This window comes from Triticum aestivum, chromosome 2B (genome assembly GCF_018294505.1).
Source record: "Triticum aestivum cultivar Chinese Spring chromosome 2B, IWGSC CS RefSeq v2.1, whole genome shotgun sequence".
Lineage (NCBI taxonomy): Eukaryota > Viridiplantae > Streptophyta > Magnoliopsida > Poales > Poaceae > Triticum > Triticum aestivum.
In genome coordinates this window covers 616,184,488-616,202,440 of record NC_057798.1, presented here as the reverse complement: position 1 = coordinate 616,202,440, position 17,953 = coordinate 616,184,488, and the positions used below count along the sequence as shown (strand labels likewise).

At 46.2% G+C, this 17,953-nt stretch overlaps 1 protein-coding gene across 2 annotated transcripts; it reads right to left on the bottom strand.

Moving 5' to 3' along the window:
- Nucleotides 1-1,048: 1,048 nt before the first annotated feature.
- LOC123046318 (O-fucosyltransferase 6) lies at nucleotides 1,049-5,530 on the bottom strand. Of its 2 annotated transcripts, none has more exons than XM_044469642.1 (11): nucleotides 5,065-5,530; nucleotides 4,841-4,900; nucleotides 4,645-4,735; nucleotides 4,433-4,512; nucleotides 3,500-3,588; nucleotides 3,245-3,428; nucleotides 2,957-3,138; nucleotides 2,775-2,877; nucleotides 2,362-2,693; nucleotides 1,669-2,231; nucleotides 1,049-1,386 (listed from the first exon to the last, which is right to left on the bottom strand). In XM_044469642.1, the coding sequence occupies exons 1-10, from the start codon at nucleotides 5,245-5,247 to the stop codon at nucleotides 1,814-1,816; spliced, it is 1,722 nt and encodes a 573-aa protein (XP_044325577.1). In that variant the 5' UTR covers nucleotides 5,248-5,530; the 3' UTR covers nucleotides 1,049-1,386; nucleotides 1,669-1,813. The 2 variants fall into 2 exon arrangements, with proteins under 2 accessions (XP_044325577.1, XP_044325578.1); XM_044469643.1 differs by having other exon boundaries at nucleotides 4,433-4,509; nucleotides 5,065-5,529.
- Nucleotides 5,531-17,953: the final 12,423 nt, after the last annotated feature.

The window sequence follows — 17,953 nt, the reverse complement described above, 5'->3', positions numbered from 1 at the left end:
GTGGCATTGGTTCCATGGGTGGCTTTGGAGCTACCATGGGCGGCATGGGTTCCATGGGTGGCTTTGGAGCTACCATGGAGACCGTGGGAGGCTTGGGTGGCTTTGGAGCACCTCCGGGCGGCTTGGACGACATGGGTGGCATGTGTGGCATGAGTTTTGCGTCTCTCATTGGGGGCATGGGTGCACCTCCGAGCGCCGGTGTGCCACCTTCGCATGAAGATGCCGTTGAAGATCTTGGCAACACCTTCCGAGCTTCACGTGATGAGGATACGGCGTGCAACAATGAAGAGGAGGAGGAAAAATCGTCTTCGGAGGAGTCGGATGAATCGGAGGAAGATGAGGATGAAGACGAAGACGAGGATGAGACTTGATTCTTGTGCCTTTCGTTTGTGTCATCATGAACTTGGTTTGCATTTTGAACTTGGTTGAATTATGTTGTGGGCATGAATTTGAACTTGTGGGCATGAACTTTTGGGCACGAACTTGGTTGAATGATGTTTGTGATTCAATATATGCCATGTTTTTGTGTTGATGTGTGAAATTTGTGCCAAAAATGAGAATAAATGTGTGCGTCGGCTGCTTGCGTGCGCTGCATTTTAGCGCGCTGTTGGAGCTGCGCGCGCGCGCTACATTTTAGCGTGGCTGCTGGAGCCAGCGCTACGCGACGCGCCAAACCTGGCGATGGGCGCGCCGCAAACCAGATTTTAGCGCGCCGCGCGTTGGGCGCCTGTTAAAGATGCTCTAAGGAGCACTTGATTTATAAGGACGAATTATCTAATTTTTCTAAGAGATAAACAAGATGAGTTATTATTGTTTAAATTCTGCCCTGCCCTTCAATGTGACTGCCTGGAACATCTTGGATGCAGAGAAACGCCAAGATTTTTGACAATGTCAACCAATTGGCTTTCTATCTTTCTTTTAATAAAGTTTCAGTGCTGGGGTTTCGCCTACAGTTGTCAGTTCAAGAGAAAAAATTCAGTGCATTTTAATATTATCCTACTAATGAGCGTTCAGCGGACAGGAATATAACAACTAAAAAAACAAGAGCTGAACGCGATAAAAATATAGATTTCCCGAAAAGGAGCAGCTCCAAACAATCCAACGATGCTGACACGTACAGGCGTAATGGGTAAAATTTTCATTCTTTCTTGCTCTTCTTCATGTTCTAAGTTATGTACAGATTTCACGGCAGACCAAAAATTTGAACTCACTGTCACATTACATCAAACTATATAAAGCAAAAGGGGCTAGCGCCTATTTTACGGTTCAATCTAAAATATATTAATGCAAAACCAAGCAAAAAAGTTCTTCTAATTTGCCAATCAGCATCTGATGCAGACCAGTCAAATGCTGTACATTTGTCTTGCTCATACTGATGGCCTACTTCTGCATTGACAAAACATGTGGAGTATCAGATTGCTGAAGTCAAGTTAGAAATACACAAACAGAAGTATGTTTCCGGTTAGGTTCAACATGTATTTTTAACAAAATTGAACCGCATATCAAATGCCTATTTCGTGTCAAATATTGCTGAGACTACTATTAAAATGTAATTTGTAATACCAGAATCAAACGTGAAGATCATGCAGGTGCGTAAGTTTCATCTTTGAGGTATCCAGTGTATAAAGGCAATATATCATTTACTCAAGTCAAGTATTCCGTATTTACCTGTCTTCTTCTGTAAGAAGCTCTTCCTGATTTCTCCATGCAAAGAAAAACAGGAGAAGATAAATTCTGCAGTAGCTTCTGTACACAAAAAACTTCACCAACTTTCCTTTCTAAGTGACTAAACCTATTATAATAGCTATCAATTTTAGTCTGAGAGTATGTCCTCCAATTCAGGAATGTCTGGTCCAGCAATACGGCCGTAGTCTGGATCAGTCTCATTTGATGAATCCCCTCCCAAGGGTGTATTCTCTCCATAGTCCAAATCGCTCCAGTCAAACTCAGCATCACTGGTATGATTCCCGGGAGCTTCAACAGCACGATTGCTTAGGTTCGGCTTACTATGCCCAGTTCTTCTCTTTGTCCTTGCACAAATGCAGTCCATAGGGTGCTCGTGAAATTCACCTTTTCCTGGTTTAATCTCATTTGGCTCACCCATAAACCCCTTTTGGTACATCTGAACTTTGGATGCAAATGTGTCCCAGCTCATGCTGGTTCGATTAAGGAAGAGTGAAGAGAGCTTCTTAGAATTGGGTCGTATGGTCCTCTTGTGCCCAAAGTATCTCCTGAAATCAGCAAAAAAAATCAATCAATCTACTTACCTTTCGAGGGTATTGGAATATGCAGGCAACAATTGATATTGTAAAAAAATCTACTGCTATTCAAACTATTGTAGAACTGCACAAAAGAGATTACCTTCGACCAGCCAACATTCTTGCCATGTTGCCATTGTTATTTGTCACGAAAACATCGCTGCCATCACACACTACATAATCAAGGGCGGCCATGCGAGACGAGAATGGCAAGAAAGGTGCCAGCTCCTCCTTGCTTGATAGAGTCTCCTTCGAGTGGAAGTTTGGGAAGAGCGCTTTCAGAGGTGCTAATGTCTCCTCTCCTCCATATACATCCCCCGACGCAACATATAGGTGGACATCCTTCCCAAAACCCAATGCCCTGAGCATGAAGCCAACTTCTTCAGGTGTTAGAGGACATTTGCCATGCCGGCGCTCTCTGTCAGGGTTGCTTTCCTGCACATAAGTTTGAGTGTAACTGTAAAAAAACTGAAAGGGCCATACATTAATAACCATGAATGAAGAATGGTCTCTTACATGCAGTGTATTCCACCTCTTACGTATTGCACCTAGTTCCCTTCTCTCGATTTCGCCACCCCCAAAGTAGCATCCCGAGAAGGCGAGCATGTCAGGCTCAAATCTGTCATAGGTTATGTGGGTGAAGAAAATTCGCTTGCACTGCATAGCCAACACAAAATTTTATTTGAACAAAATATTACCTTAGGTGAAGAGCAATGAAGCGTCCGCTTTTGGCTCTCATTCTTTGGACAAGCAATCGGCCCATTTCGAGAATTGGATCTGTGAACTTTAGTGCATGATAATTGACTCTACACCTCAGCTTTTGAAGATCAGTCTCCAACCTGTTGGAAACCCGGTAGTCAAATTTTGTTAGTTGAACAACCTGCATGGGCAGAAATGCAAGAAACATGTCAGAAAAGAATTGAGCATTTTCAGCCTGAAGTTCTGAACATAAGAAATGTGTCATGTTGACAATCTGTAATGCTTACATGCTTCTTTAAAAGGGCAGGTAGTACTCGGTTCTCATAGCATTTTGGAGTACACTTCCTAGGTACACGCATCTTATATGGAAATGGTGTTTTCCCATTTATATCAGGTACTTGTCGTATGATCTTTACATCATTTGCGAGCGAGGATATGAATGAGTCAGCATCAAATATCTCCCCAAAATCACTGTGATACAGAACACCGAATTAGCACATGGTGCTTTGCCAGAACAACCAACAGAGGGTAAAGATTATTACCTTGCGTCGTTCCAGAAAGATGCCTGATCAAGCTTTGGAATGACAAGTGTTGCATTCAGAATGCGCGCTGCAACAACAGCATCTATGATCTGGAAACAGATAACCAGAAGCGTTTTCAAGTCATTTATTGAATTTCATCAATTATCTAAAAATGAGGAATATTATCATGACAAACTACTGATGTTGGAACATTAGAGTTTCATCACTCTGTATAGCAAGAAGACACGAGTCTGAGCACAAACAGAGAATTGTGTATCTGGATACCCGTTCACAGTTGATAACTCATACTAATTGGTCAAGAAACACACGCTATGACCTCGAACCGAAAGCTGTTCAGATTGATAACTCATACTAACAGGTCAAGAAACACAAGCTATGATCTCGAACTGGAAGTTGTTCAGATTGATAACTCATAGGTCAACAAACACACACTATGATCTCGAACTGGAAGTTGTTCAGATTACTCAAGATCAGAATTGGCAAGTAAGTATTCAGGTACAAGTTTCCTACGGTATAAGGTAGTTGTATACGACAGCTAATACTAACAAGAAAGGAATAAATACACAGGCGCAGTCATGCAGGGCTTCCAAAAGTAGTTGGAGCATACCAAGAAAAGACGGAAATGCAGGGATGCAGCCAAAGGCGTCAACAAGTTGTTGGAGTAAATTGAATTGACCAGGGCTATATCATAGATGCTTACAACTGAAGGAAACTGACATTATTGTACTATTAGCACATGGCCAAGAGTCTCATCATTGCGAAACCTAGACTGACATTAGACCACTAACACAGTAATTCAGGTAGGCTATGTATACATGGAAATTACGAGGTAATTCAACTGCGATATATTCACACTGTTGGACCAAGCAAAAAGACAATAATTCGATGGGACAAACCAGCAACCAGTATGGCAGCACGTTCGTTCTTACTCACCCCTGTTCGCTGCTGGTTCAGGCCCCCGCTGGTGGCGATCATCAGATAGCGATTCGACTCGGTGACAGCCTTGGCATCTGCTGAAGGGGGGGACTTCACTGTTAGCGAGCAGTCAGACACGAACACGAGCAATGGCAATGCTAATCTTGTGAAGCAAAACAATCCGCGTACGAAAGGAAAACGAAATTGGTGAAAGCAACGCGCGTGCGTACCGGCGAACTCCTTGGTGGCGTCGCTGCAGCCAACGAAGTGGTGCGCCGTCTTGGACGCCCAGAGCTCTTCCCCCAGCCTGCTCCCGCCACTCTGAAAGGAAACCCCGGAACAAATTAATCAGGCGAATTGGCCGCTCGATTTTCCCGGGTTCAAGCGCAAGAAACGGTGAAGCAACGCGCGGGATTATCCACTCACCGGAACGGTGAAATCGACGGTGCCGACGAGATTCCTGCGCAACTCGGCCGGTTTGTTCAACTGCTCCGCGAAACAAAAGGGGGGGGGGGGGGGGGGGGAGGAAAAACAGCAAACAGAATCGGCATTAAGGCAGGAAGCGAGCGAAAATCGGAGAGCATTGCACGGACCGACGGCGACCCCCGTCGCCGCAAAGTCGCGGCCTTTGCTGGGAGGAGGGAGCGTACCAGGAACGGCGGGTTGGGGCGCCGGACGCCGCCGCCGCCACCCCCGAGCGGCGGCGAGAGGAAGCAGTGGAACGCGACGACGACGAGCAGCAGCCCGGCCGCCGTGAACGCCGCCGCGGCCGGCGCCACCGAGGGCACCACCCAGCGGCCGTGGTGCTGCCCGCGCCGCCGCCTCGACCCCATGCGGCGCTCCTCCTCCGCCACCTCTCTCTCTCTCTCTCTCTCTCTCTCTCTCTCTCTCTCTCTCTCTCTCTCTCTCTCTCTCTCACGCGCGCACGCCTTGTTCTCTTCCCGCTCCGGTCCTCCTGGGCTTTGCGATCGAGCGTGCGCTTGGAAGCGTGCGGGTTTTGGTGGTGGCGGCAGAGATGGGAAGGAAGGAAGCGGCCGGGGCCGGAGGCGGACGGAAGTGCAGGCTTTTGTTTTGTTAGTTGGGTGGCAACATTTGGCGAGAGAGCAGGTAGTAGAAAACGATGAGACGGCAGGAGAAGCGACTGCTCCTAGACTACTAGCGGGGCGGCTACAGGGAGATCAATTGTATATATCGCCAAAGAGAAGGGGCTCCAAGTAAATAAATAAATAATACTAGTGGGTCAGTAAAAAATGGAGGATCAGTGCGAATCTCCGCACACTAACCGCTTTTAATTCCGTTCGGCCGTTCCGATTATGTATACACTAATCTAATCCAATGCAAAGCATTACCCTCAAAAAAAATCTAATGTAAAGGAGATTCAGCAAAAAAAAAAGGTTTGCTCTGGAAGAAAAGAAATCGCGTGAGAGGAGAGCCGATCTGGCTCCTTCTGCGTCACTGTGCATGCGTGTCTCCTAGCGCTGGCGAGGAGCATGCTAATGGTGGTGTCCAGACCCAGTGGGTAGGCGATTGGTACTAGCACTAGAGTAATTTGAGGCAAGCTGAGGGTGGCATCCGGAGAAACGCCACATAATGGCCAGATTAGAGAGAGGTTAAACCGTTGTATATACGGGGGTGGTACCCTCCAGCGAGGACGGCTCCTCCCCTGTGAACGAATCTCAAATAATTACAGGCCTCATTGAATGCGCAGTCCACCCGTCTGGTGCGTGGCCTAGTGCTAATTCATTGCAATTTGCTGCTGCGTACTACAGTAATAATGTGCTTCATTTACGATTCGATTCAAACCAGAGATCACAGGTGCCGTTGCCCTGATTTTTTTTTATTTTTTTGCTCTTTGCTTTTGTTTTTCCACCAAGAGCAACAGGCCGCCCGCCCAATGGGAGCGTTAACCATGGTGCGCCGCACGACGTGATGCAACGTGCACGTAGCCAGCTTTCTTTTTGTCGATTAATTAACTTCAATTCGTGTCGCGTCAAAAAGGATGGATGGATCCCGCAAAAAAAAAAGGATGGATGGAGGGTGCGGGAGAGGAGCAACGTCGCACATGCAGGAGCAGTCCACGTGATAGTTGCCTTGGCTGTACTACTTTGAGGATCCATCCTACTACCAAGCAAAGCAACCGACCACGACCGATCGATCCCGTCCCAGCGGGGCCGCCTTTCCGGCCGTATGCCGAGCCTGACTCTTTGTTAATCTGGCATGCAGATGGCGTGCTGCGCTCGGGAAAAAAAGACTGCGGTCAAGTTCGACATGCACGGACCATGACCAATGACCACCCTCCATGCACTGTAACCAAAATAGGATAAAATGGCACTTCGGAATAGAGAAATTGTTTCCGAAATGTTTTACTCTCTTTTTTTGCACTTTGGCTCTGTACTGGATTAGTATAAAAAAGTATCAGTACTACTAGTAGTAGGAGTAATTTTCTCGGTATAAAATTAAAGAACAAAGAAAAAGGAAAAGAGAGCAGGTTGTTGGGTTTTTATTTTATTTTTTGAGTAAGGCAATTTGTTGGGATTCGCTGCAGGTTTTCAGTGCTGCAAAACAGCTTGCTATAGAGTTTATAAAAAAAAACAGCTTGTTCTAGAAGAATACACCTCTACGGGTCTCCGTACCGAATGCAAGGTGAAGGCCTACTCAACTCCGGTGATTGCTGTATTGAGACGCACTCAGTTAGTAACGAAAAAAAAATTGAGCAATGTTAGTAACAAATTTAATCGCACACTTGGTACTACAGATGAGAACAAAAAAAAATATGGTGGCCAGGAAAGATATTCCAGCTGTCTCGCGTCAACTGCTCCCTATCTTTTAGGCCTTATTTTAACTCCAGGCGAGAATAAACCCTGGATGGGTAAAAGTCAGTTTAGACGGTGTGCATGTGATTTGGACACAAGAAAACGTTTGTTGCGCCCAAGTGGGGTGGAGGTGGTGCATATGGTAGGGCTACGTACCCCTAATAACAAACTGGACGCAACAACAAAATCATGCGTTGATGGGTGGATTAGAAGAAAAGTCCCAATAATTGTGTTTCCTCCACTGGTCCCAACTCCCAACCCATCGGCTCATGAGGTTTTGCTTTGTGTTTCCCCTTCAGTATACTATACAGACCAATAATTGGCTTGGCAAAGTCTCTTTAGCCCTTGCTGATATGATACGATATATCAATGGCATTTCCATGTTCCCCTGCTAAATATAAGTAGTACATGAGTTTTGCCTGCTTACTTATGTGTCGTGCAAATGCATCCGTTGCTAATATGCATTGGATTAGAACCGCAGCTATACTCATAGACTGTTTGAAGTTAGAGTTGCGTGTGACATCATGTATGTTATGTCACTAACTCGCTGTTTTCTTCTTCTTCTAGATGAAGCAACCAAGAAATCTAGGAGCAGCATACAACTTTGGGAGCAGAACGGTACCTAAAAAGCAGTTGATTATTCGTTTCAGTAGAAGATGCTCGGAGGCTAGGCTATTCCCATGATTTTATCTTTTACTGGTGTCTACGACTAAACAAACCAGGGCATCCCCTAAAGTGGGGCTAATGGCTTTCCAGAAAAGAGTGGGGGCTTGTTAATTCTAGACCGTTCAAATTGACAGATTACTCCGAAACAAGCTCACGGATTTTAGTGGCAAGGCCAAAAAGTTTGCGCTAATTTCTTCGGAGGCCCTCACAAAAAATGCGATAACGTAAAGGAGGGGTAGGTAAAACATCATGCACGCGGAGGGAGACGACCAGAGCAAAATCAACCCAGTGATGTGAGGCGAAAGTGAAATGCCAACTACTTGGATCGCTCATGACAACGTGGATGTGCCCCATTTGTACTTAATTAACCACGACCACCAAGGAGCTCGCGCAATAATCCTGCCTCGCTTGACAGCGTGGTGTCACATGCAGCCTGGAGAGCCTCTGATTCAGATGAGTCACTGGTGAGCGTGATTCTCCATCCATCTGGGTCTTCTGAATCAATCAAAAACTCTGAACGAAGGTGGCGAAGGGTCGTTAGAGCATCTCCAACAGCCGCGCTAAACTAGCACCGCGCCGCAAAATAGATCGTTTTAGCGCGCGCGCAACGCATCAGGGCGCTCCAGCGGGTGCGCAAAAACGGCGCGCGCGCTAAAACGGGTTGGGCGCGCGGTCAAAAACACTTACCCGCGCGGCGTACTTCGGGCGCCCACTACAGCGCGCGGCACACTCGAGCGCTCGCGCCCGCTCTTCCTCTCGCGCTTCCACCCCCGACCGGCCGCGCCGCCGCCGCGGCCCGCGCACCCCGCCGACCGTCTCAGGCTTCCCCGGCCTATCCCCGCGCGCCCCGCGCTTCCGCCCATCCCCTCCTAGTACCGCCGGCGCCCGCGCGCCTCCGTCGTCCAAGGAACAGCGCCCGAGCGCTCGCTGTCGCGCCGCGCCCGCAAGGTGTTTGACAAAACGCCTACAAGGTATGTATCGCTCAGGCGGCGGCTAGAAAAGATGTGGAGAGAGCATTTGGAATTTTGCAAGCCCAATTTGCTATTGTGAGAGGACCGGCAAGATTTTGGGATCAAAAAATGCTTTGGTACATCATGCACGCTTGTGTGATCATGCACAACATGATCATCGAGAATGAGCGTGGCCAAGATTTAGACTACTCACAGTATGAGCTCTTGGGACATCCCGTGCAAGTGCGGCGGAGGGCTGAAAGGGTAGCCCGTTTTGTTGCCTCCTATCATGCCATTCGGCGTCCCGCAACGCACAAAGAACTTCAGAATGATCTAATTGAAGAGTGGTGGGCATGGCATGGACGGCAAAGAGCATGATGATATCTGCACTCGACATTGTATTGTTTATGAACTATTTGTTGTGTTGTAATAATTTATTTTGAACTATTTGTTGTTGTACTAAACGATAAACTATTTGTTTGAGTTGTAATGATTTATTTTGAACTATTTGTTATTGATTTTTATTTTGTTTGTTTGATCATTTTTGCTCATCTTTTTTAAAATGTACATGTGGTTTGTGCGGCGCGCGCTGTATTTTTGCGCCCTGCTGGAGCGGCGCGCGCGCTGCATTATAACGCCGCTGCTGGAGCCAGAGCAGGCGGACGCGCAAAACCAGCCGCAGCGCGCGCTAACAGATTTTTTGCGCGCGGCGCTTTAGCGCGGCTGTTGGAGATGCTCTTAACTAGCACTTCTAGGCGCCTTGATTGAATTTTTTTTTATTGCGTTGACACTTGAAGCATGGAACCATCTATCCGCCCGGCGATCGAGTAGGCGTGCGGACGGGGTAAGGCCGAGGCAGTACACGTGCATACCTGCTGCACCGACACGTCCCAGTGGTTGAAAATTTCACGCGCGCCCAAACTCCGAGGATGGTCGCTTTTGGACGGTCGAAAAGAGTCTCGCAGCTTCGTCCCCATGGGCAAGGATGGATCTGCGACGCGGCAGGGCACGCATACCGCTGTGCGGCAGGTCAGCTGTAGCGCTCTCTTCGTCTCCGGCCATGTTTTCTTCAGAGATATCCTTTCGTCCGTTTCGGGGGAAAAAATATCAGTCCGCAAAAAGAAATGAAGGTTTTTAGATATACCAACACCGTACGGAAGCTAGCACGCAGGAAGGACCTCATGTCAAAAGAAAAAATAAGCACGCAGGAAGGACCTCAGAGTCACAGGATAGGATAGCCCACTTTACATATGCAGATAAAAAAAAGGAAAAACAAAAGGAGCTTCATCCTAGCCTGAATTACTCTGAATGAGCTAAAACGCCGGTGTCACGTGCGACGGTCGACCCTGAATGAGCTAAAACGCCAAGGAGAGTAGTGCACTTATATTCAGATCAAAGACAGGAAGGAGTATGTATATGTTCAACTAAACATAGAAAACCTGGATTGGGTGCTAGCTTTAAGGCAAGACCTATTCTTTTACCCTGTTCTCATTCTTCTATACTACTCTCTCCGTTCGGAATTACTTGTCTTGAAAATGGATGTATCGAATTACTTGTCGCAGAAATTGATCTATCTAGACATATTTTAATTTTAGATACATCCATTTTCAAGACAAGTAATTCCGAATGGAGGGAGTACTTCTCTCTTCTCTGCTAGCAGTAGCATGGCGGGCCTGATACTGATAAACTAATCAGTTTTTGAGGGATGATAAACTAATCAGTTCGAATGGAAAATGATTCATCCCCGTTCGGAGAAACAATAATCTTTATCTTCCCCGGTGGGCGCCACGGCAGCCCAAAGCTGCATCCCAACCCCATTAACATGATTATCTATACATTTCTTTTCGGCCGCGCCGAAAGCAAGTCACCAACTACTCCAAAAAAGGATCGATCGACCGATCTGCACTAGATAAGAACGAACGATACAACTGGAGAGCAGCTATCCGGCCCTGTCGCTCCGTTTAGCGGCGCTTATTGCTCCTAAGTTGGTTCTGCACTTTTAATTACGCCACGCATCACTGAATAACGAACGTACGAGCGGCTTCTGCGTGCACTTGACTCGCCGATGGAGCGGCCGGCGCAGGTGTCCCCCCAAGCCCCAGCTCATCGCCGTGCTGCGTGCGTAACTGGCGTAGTGGTAGCAGTACCTTTTCACCCCACCGACCGCCGCGACCAAAGGGAGGGAAAATCAGAGGAGCAAAAGGCGGCGAGTGATCCAACAAAATGATTCGCGGGGCGGCGCTGTAAAAGATGGTGCCTAAAGTCTAAAAAGTGGCCGGCCACTAACTGACCGAAACGGGCGGCCGGCCCGTGGCCGTTCGGTCGCGCGAGCGATCGCTCCCAGATCCGCCAGGTGCCACCTGGTCTGGATTGGTCGCGCATCGCGGTCGTGGGCGGTTTTGTCCGCATCCGGACGTGGGAGGCCCACCTGTAAGTGGTAGAGGAGAGAGTAGTGGGGGTCGTGGGCGGCGGTTTTCGAAATCTGCGCCTGAAATCCCTCGCCGCAGCGTGCTCTCTCTCCCGTCCTTCCTTCATCGTCTTCCTCCTCGCCATCCTCTCCACCGAACGGGGCGTGGCGGGCGGAGTGCTCAGATTTGACGGCGGCTTGCGGGTGGTTCTCCTCGCCGGGGAATCGCTGGTGCTCCTCGCCGCCGGAGGTATGCTCTCCCTCCACTTCTACGTGCTTCTCCTCCCTTTCTCTATCTCGCGGGGCGCGGATGGTGCCGAAATGCGAGGGGAATGCTCTTTAGGGTTCGGGAACGGCGTGAACTACCCCCGCTTATCTTCGATTTTGGTCACGTTGAGTTCCGTTCTCCCATCTCGCAGCACGCGCCCAACGGTGGTCGGGATCTACAAGGTGGCCAGAAATCCCTCGCCACAGCGAGTTCTCTCCCCATTCCGTCTTCGTCTTCCTCCTCGCCATCCTCTCCACCGAACGGGGCGTCGCGGCGGAGTGCTCAGGTTGGCGACAGCTTGCGGGTGGTTCTCCTCGCGGGGGAATCGTTGGAGGCGTAGTTCACGGCACGGGGGTGGCTGGACAGGGTCAACGTGTAGTCCCCGTTTGCGCGATTTTAGGGTGATTTGGCTGTTTACTTCATGTTCCGTTCAATTTTTGCAGAGATTTGAGATCTGTTCATGATTCTTAGTTATTCTGTAAGTTGTATTAGATGTACGCAATGTTGTGTGCAATGCATTGGCTGATTTCGTAGTTGGTGTTCAGAGATTTAAGTGGTTAGTTGCACAAAATTCTCCTCAGTTGGCTACGTCCATATAGTACTTGGCTGTCCATATGCTCTGTAGTTGCAGCAGTTGTTTTGGTCAGTTGGCTCACTGTTTTTGTGTGCAATGCATTGGCTGATTTCGTAGTTGGTGTTCAGAGATTTAAGTGGTTAGTTGCAAAAAAAATTCCTCAGTTGGCTGCGTCCATATAGTACTTGGCTGTCCATATGCTCTGCAGTTGCAGCAGTTGTTTTGGTCAGTTGGCTCACTGTTTTTGTACTAGGTGGTTGTCTATACTGTGTTCAGTTGCACAAGTTGCCTGCTCGGTTGACTGCATCACTTTTACTAAGTTGGCTATTCATATGTTATACACTTGTGCCAGTTGCTCTACTTAGTTGGTTTTACTTAGTTGCATATGTTATACACTTTTACTAGTTGGCTGTTCCCCCCTCTGCTGTGTGCAACTAGGGACTCTTGTTTGTACAATTTTAGCACCAATGCTTGCCAATTTTCCAATATAATCTACCCAATCCACCAGCGTTGTGGTGGCTGTGGTGGTTTATGTGTTATTCTCCTGCTTTGTGCAACTAGGACCCCTTGATTTGTGCAAATTAGTACCAATGCTTGCCAATTTTCCATTTTAATTTTTCTCAATGTGCAAGTCTTTTGTTGTGGATGTGGTTGTTTTCATGTGTCTCCCTTCATGTTCAACTAGGGACGCTTTTTTCAGAGTAAGTTATCTCACTGAGCTTGTTGCCTTTACTTAACTTTTTTTTGTCTAGGTATTACTTGTCATAGTTGGCAAGTAATAATTAGGCAGAAAAAAGTTAGTTGGCTTATTTGATGTCCAGTTTGCACAAGGTTTACTGCCCAGTTGGCTGCATGATTGTAGTAGTTGGTTGTCCACATCTTCTAACTATGTTTTTTTTGTTGTATTTTCTGCCGCAGGGCAAAAATGGTTATAATAGGAGGAGATGCGGGTGGCAATGAAGGAGATGTATTTTTATTCACTTTTTTCTTTTGTTTTTGAGTTGTTTTTCAACTTATGCATGTATGCTAATGTCTTTTTTTCATGTTTTCTTTTGGTTGCTTAATCAGCGTTCTGGAAGTCAGCCTCTTCGCCGGAACTCGAAGCGTCCTGCTAATCGCCAGCCACGACCTGCGCAGAGTGTTGAGCAGGGAGAGGATGTTGAGGTAAGTGGCATGTTGATGACACAAGTCCATTTTTTTGGTTTTGTTTGGGTCATATAACATTTTTTTATTTTTTCCCATGCTCATGTTTTTTTCTTAGGATGCTGATCAGTTCCGTGTTGTAAAGCGGACTAGACGTGCAGCACTTGGCAAGGGAGCCGAGTCATCTTCTAGGGTAAGTAAAATCTCAAATATAAGTGTTTTTTCTCGCCTTTTTTAGATAGTGATGAAATTATGCAGCAGTTCGGAACACTATTTTTTGTTTTTAGTCTGTCAATAACAACCTTTTGTAGTTGACATCTCTAGTCATTTTGATTTAAATACAGTTGATATTAGTTGGCATTAGTTGGCATCTTGTAGTTCACTAGTTGGCATCTTTTCATAGTTGACATCAGTGGTCATTTTTTTGTGCAGGCAGCAGTTGCTGGAGAAGCTGTCGCATCTTCCACAGCAGATGCTGAGGTATGTGGGTTTTTTGTGTGTTTTTATGAGCTATTTGAATAGTTCTTTGCAAACCTTTTTTTAGTTACTGTTTTTCTTGTGTTGCAATATCATTTCTTATTGTTGCACATACACTAGAACTTTTTGTAGCTGCCAGGTCTCGTTCTTTTTTTATTTACTGTTTTATTGTTGCACATTCAGTTGCACAATGGCAGTCTTTGCAGTTGTCCTCATGAGCTTTATTAGTTGCACAAATACATCATATTAGTTGGCATGATCCATTTTATGAATATATAGCTCATTCTAATACTGATCCAAATGATGATTGCTAGTTTTTTTTCATTCTTGTTTTTTCTCTTGTGTTTAATGTTTGTGTAATGCTTTCATTTTCTAATCAACAGGGCAGCGGTGAAGGAGTTGAGGTGTCTCCAGGGGAAGATGTGGAGCGACCATCACAAGCAGGCAGGATAAGGGCATCACCAGCGCGCTTTGCAAATTTCAACGCCTCTCTAACTCCACTACAGAAATCAGAGCTAGTTTCGAGGTCAGTCGGGGGGCTATTGAACTTATCAGACACACTTCCAGCGGACCTCACTAAGTTCCTGGTGCAGTCCTACCAGCCATAGACCTCTGAAATGGTTTTCCTAGGAAGGGGAAGGATCCGTGTCGATGCTGACAGTGTTCAGAGGGTATTTGATCTCCCAAACAAGGGTCCAAAAGTCAGATATTTAGTTGACAAGGATGCCACTAGGAGATTCAGACAGGCTTTCAACATAACTGGAAATTCTCATCCCCAGATCACTACATGGCTCAAGATGATTGAGCATATGGCTGGAAGAACGGATGACACATTTTTTATGGCCTGGCTTGCGGTTGCCTTCAGTACTTTTCTAGCACCAACCACGGCCTTGAAGCTCAGCCCAAAGTGTTATGGACTTGTGCTAGATCATCAAATGCTAAAGAATACAAACATCTGCCTCTTTGTAGCAGAACACATTAATGAAGATTTCCGGAACATGGACCAGGAGAAGCAAATTGTTTGCTGCTGCTTGTATCACTTGATGGTTAGTGAAAACGACCACTTTTTTCCATCTGTTCCTGTTCTTTCTGTGCAGTTATAGTTTGCTGAAATTCTCATAACAATAACTGAACTTGGCTTTTTCTTTTGTTTGGGTCTGGTGCAGATACTATACCTTGATGCGCTCGTACATGACATCCCAGTAAGCAACTGCGCGATACGATCGAATGCATGGGATAGTACTCTAATTGCCAAGGTGATCAAGAAGAATACTATCTCTCCTGGTGTGTTCGGCAAATTACAAGTGAGTTCTTTTTTGTTTTTTTTTCCAACAGTGTCTTCCTTCTATGTTCTTTTGATGTCTGGTCACTCTTTTTGGAAATTGCACAGAAAACTGTCATCAGTTGGCACAACAATGCATGTAGTTGCACAGATTATAGCTTTAAGTTTGGCAATCTGCACACATGTTCATTTTAAATTGGCACACCATCTTTTTTAAGTTGCACAGTTTTACTAATCTTGTTGCACAGATGTGTTGCATCAGTTGGTAGGAACTTTTTTTTAGGTGCCATGTGTGTTGCACAGTTTTTGTGTCTTTGTTCAGTTGCATATATGTATAGTTGAATTTTTCTACCCCAGTATCTTGTTGTAGTTTCACAGGTTGTAATGTGTGGTTTCATTCAACACACAAATCTATTTTGATAACCTTGTTATTTTCTGTTTCTCTTTTTTTACATCAGCTTAAAGAGGAGTATAGAGGCACGGAGCAGACACCACTGTTTGGTGGAATTTTGCAAGCTGAAGCATTTGTGGCATCCAAGTTACCAATAACATACAATCCGAAGGTTAGTGTTTTGCATACATAAACTTGTATCACTTACCAATATTTTTTCTATTGGCTGGGATGTATGTTCAGTTGGACATGTATAACTTTTGTAGTTGCGAAAATTCAGAATTTAGTTGGCTGTGATGTATGTTCAGTTGCACATATAAGTTTTTGTAGTTGCACATGTTCTTTTGGATAGTCAAAGTGTTCATTTACAACCATTGTCATCAACTTTTGGCAGAAATGCATGGTTTTTACTTTGTGCCACAGTGCATGTGTAGTTGGCTAGAATCATGTTTTTAGTTGGCCAGAAAGTGTGTATTAGTCATTTTTGCTTATCACATCATGGTCAGTTACAGACATTTTTACTTTTTATTATTTTTTCTAACTGAATCAGTACTGAATCTTTTTTGTGTTGATGCAGAAAAAGGCAAAAATTGCGAAAGTGGTCAATGAGCTATGCAAGGCTGTAACTGAACAGGTTGGCACCTTCATTGAAGAAGTTGCCAAGATTGATGACGAGGAACCAGATATTGATCCTTACGTACAGCAGCCATCAATGCAAACTGGGGCATCACGCCGTGCTCCAAAAAGAAAGAGATGGCGGTCAACTATACAAGAAGAAGAAGAATTTGTTGAGGATGATTCAGAAGAAGATGAGGAAATGGGAGCAGCGATAGATGCTGACGACGATGAGGAGACAGATGCGGATGAATCAGAGGAGGAGGACAAGGATGAGGATGACAATGAAGAAGATGCAGAGGAGGAGGAGGAGGAGGAGGACAAACAAGAAGAGGACAAAGGAAAGGAGGAGAACAAGGAAGAAGATAGTGATGCAGAGAAGGAGGAAGAAGAAGGTGAGGCCAGAGAGGGGGACGGGGACAAAGGGGCAGCAGTTGATGGCAGTGAGAGGGGAGAAGACAAAGGCGCAGCAGCTGATGGCAGTGAGAGGGAAGAAGACGAGGATGAAGAAGACGAGGATGATTATGGTGATGATAAAGGGGGATCCAATGAAGGCAGCGACAGCAGCGATAACGATGATGATGACAACGCTCCTGGTTCTGGTGGTACAGGTGGCAACCATTCCAGGAGGACTAGCACTCACGCCACCCCTGCGAGCAGCAGCAATTCATTGAGTAGCAGGAGCACACTACAGTTGTTGATTGACAAGACTTGCTGGAAAGACAAGGATTTGCCAAAGTCAAAGAAAAATGACGAAGCAGAGTCTCAGGGAAGCATTGATATGTTCAAGCTCTGCAACTTGAAGCCAGCTTTGCCAACCACCTTTCCCGTGCCAGATTTCAGCGACAAAGATATGTGTGAGAAGATCAACTTTGCCATTGACAAGAGCCTGTTCTTATCAACTGATGCTGAAAAGAATCAAATTGACATGGAGGAAGCAGGAAAGGGTCTTGACTGGGTTCATTCAAAGGAAAAATACAAGGAATATTTAAAGAAGCTCCCAGACCTAAGCTCCAGCAAGAGCAAGGCAGCATCCACGGCAAACCCTCACGTGGTCCAGAAGTGTAAAGCAGTTTCAATGAAGAAGAATCTGCAGTTGCCTCAAACCAAGGATAAGATGGTGAGTGAAGATGCTGAAGTAAATATGGTCAAGGAAGCTGTGCTTCAAACTGATATGCCAACAGTAGTGAGCAGAGAGCCAACCAATGTCAGAGAAGTTCAACAAATCAAGGGGAAGACTCCCCTTTCAACAGTCCCACCAAAACCACCTAAGCAGAAGATTGTCAAGTTTGCCAGGGGCGCAAAGGGGGAACAGGCCACAAAAGATTTGGGGTTCAGAGACGAGAGAGAGCTGCGAGCCGCAGCCATTGATGCAGGGGTGCCAAGTTCTGCCAGGTTGCTGCCAACTCAGACTGGAAAGATGCCAACTACAGATACCAGTGTGCCAACTGATGTGTCAGTTAGCAGTATGGTCACAGTCAAAACCACCACAGCTGGTCAGGAAGGCACCACTGCAACTGCAAGTCCCAAGGTGCCTACTGATAGAGATGCTTCAATGCCAAACTCAAAAGGAGGTGATCCAACTATCAAAGTGCCGTCCCCAAGAGTTGTCTTTCAGCAACCATTAACACAAGAGGAGGTGTTCGACATTATAAGTAGGTGCAAGCCTCCAAGGCCGCCAACTACAACACTATTGCGAACCAAGTCAGTGAATGATGCACCCATGTTTGTGCCGCAAGGAAATGCCCTGGTCCTTGAACCCTTACGAAGATCAAACTCTTATCATGGTGACGGGTTCTGCGATGCACCATCTTTTGACCTCGGCATAGATGGTGATGCTCTAGCACCTGCTCCAGCAATAGATACAGCGGAAGCCGGTGTGATTAGCATCGATGAGTGTGAGTTAGACCCAGCAGCTGTGAATGAAGGATGTGATGCTGCTGATGTTGGCAA

Bases quoted from the DNA above. Each gene is read 5' to 3' on its own strand.
- LOC123046318 (XM_044469642.1), bottom strand. From the start codon at position 5,247: ATGGGGTCGAGGCGGCGGCGCGGGCAGCACCACGGCCGCTGGGTGGTG. The intron at 4,736-4,840 runs GTGAGTGGATAA...GTTTCCTTTCAG, and splicing joins CCGTCGATTTCACCGTTCCG to AGTGGCGGGAGCAGGCTGGG. The intron at 4,513-4,644 runs GTACGCACGCGC...CCCCCCCTTCAG, and splicing joins CGCCACCAAGGAGTTCGCCG to CAGATGCCAAGGCTGTCACC.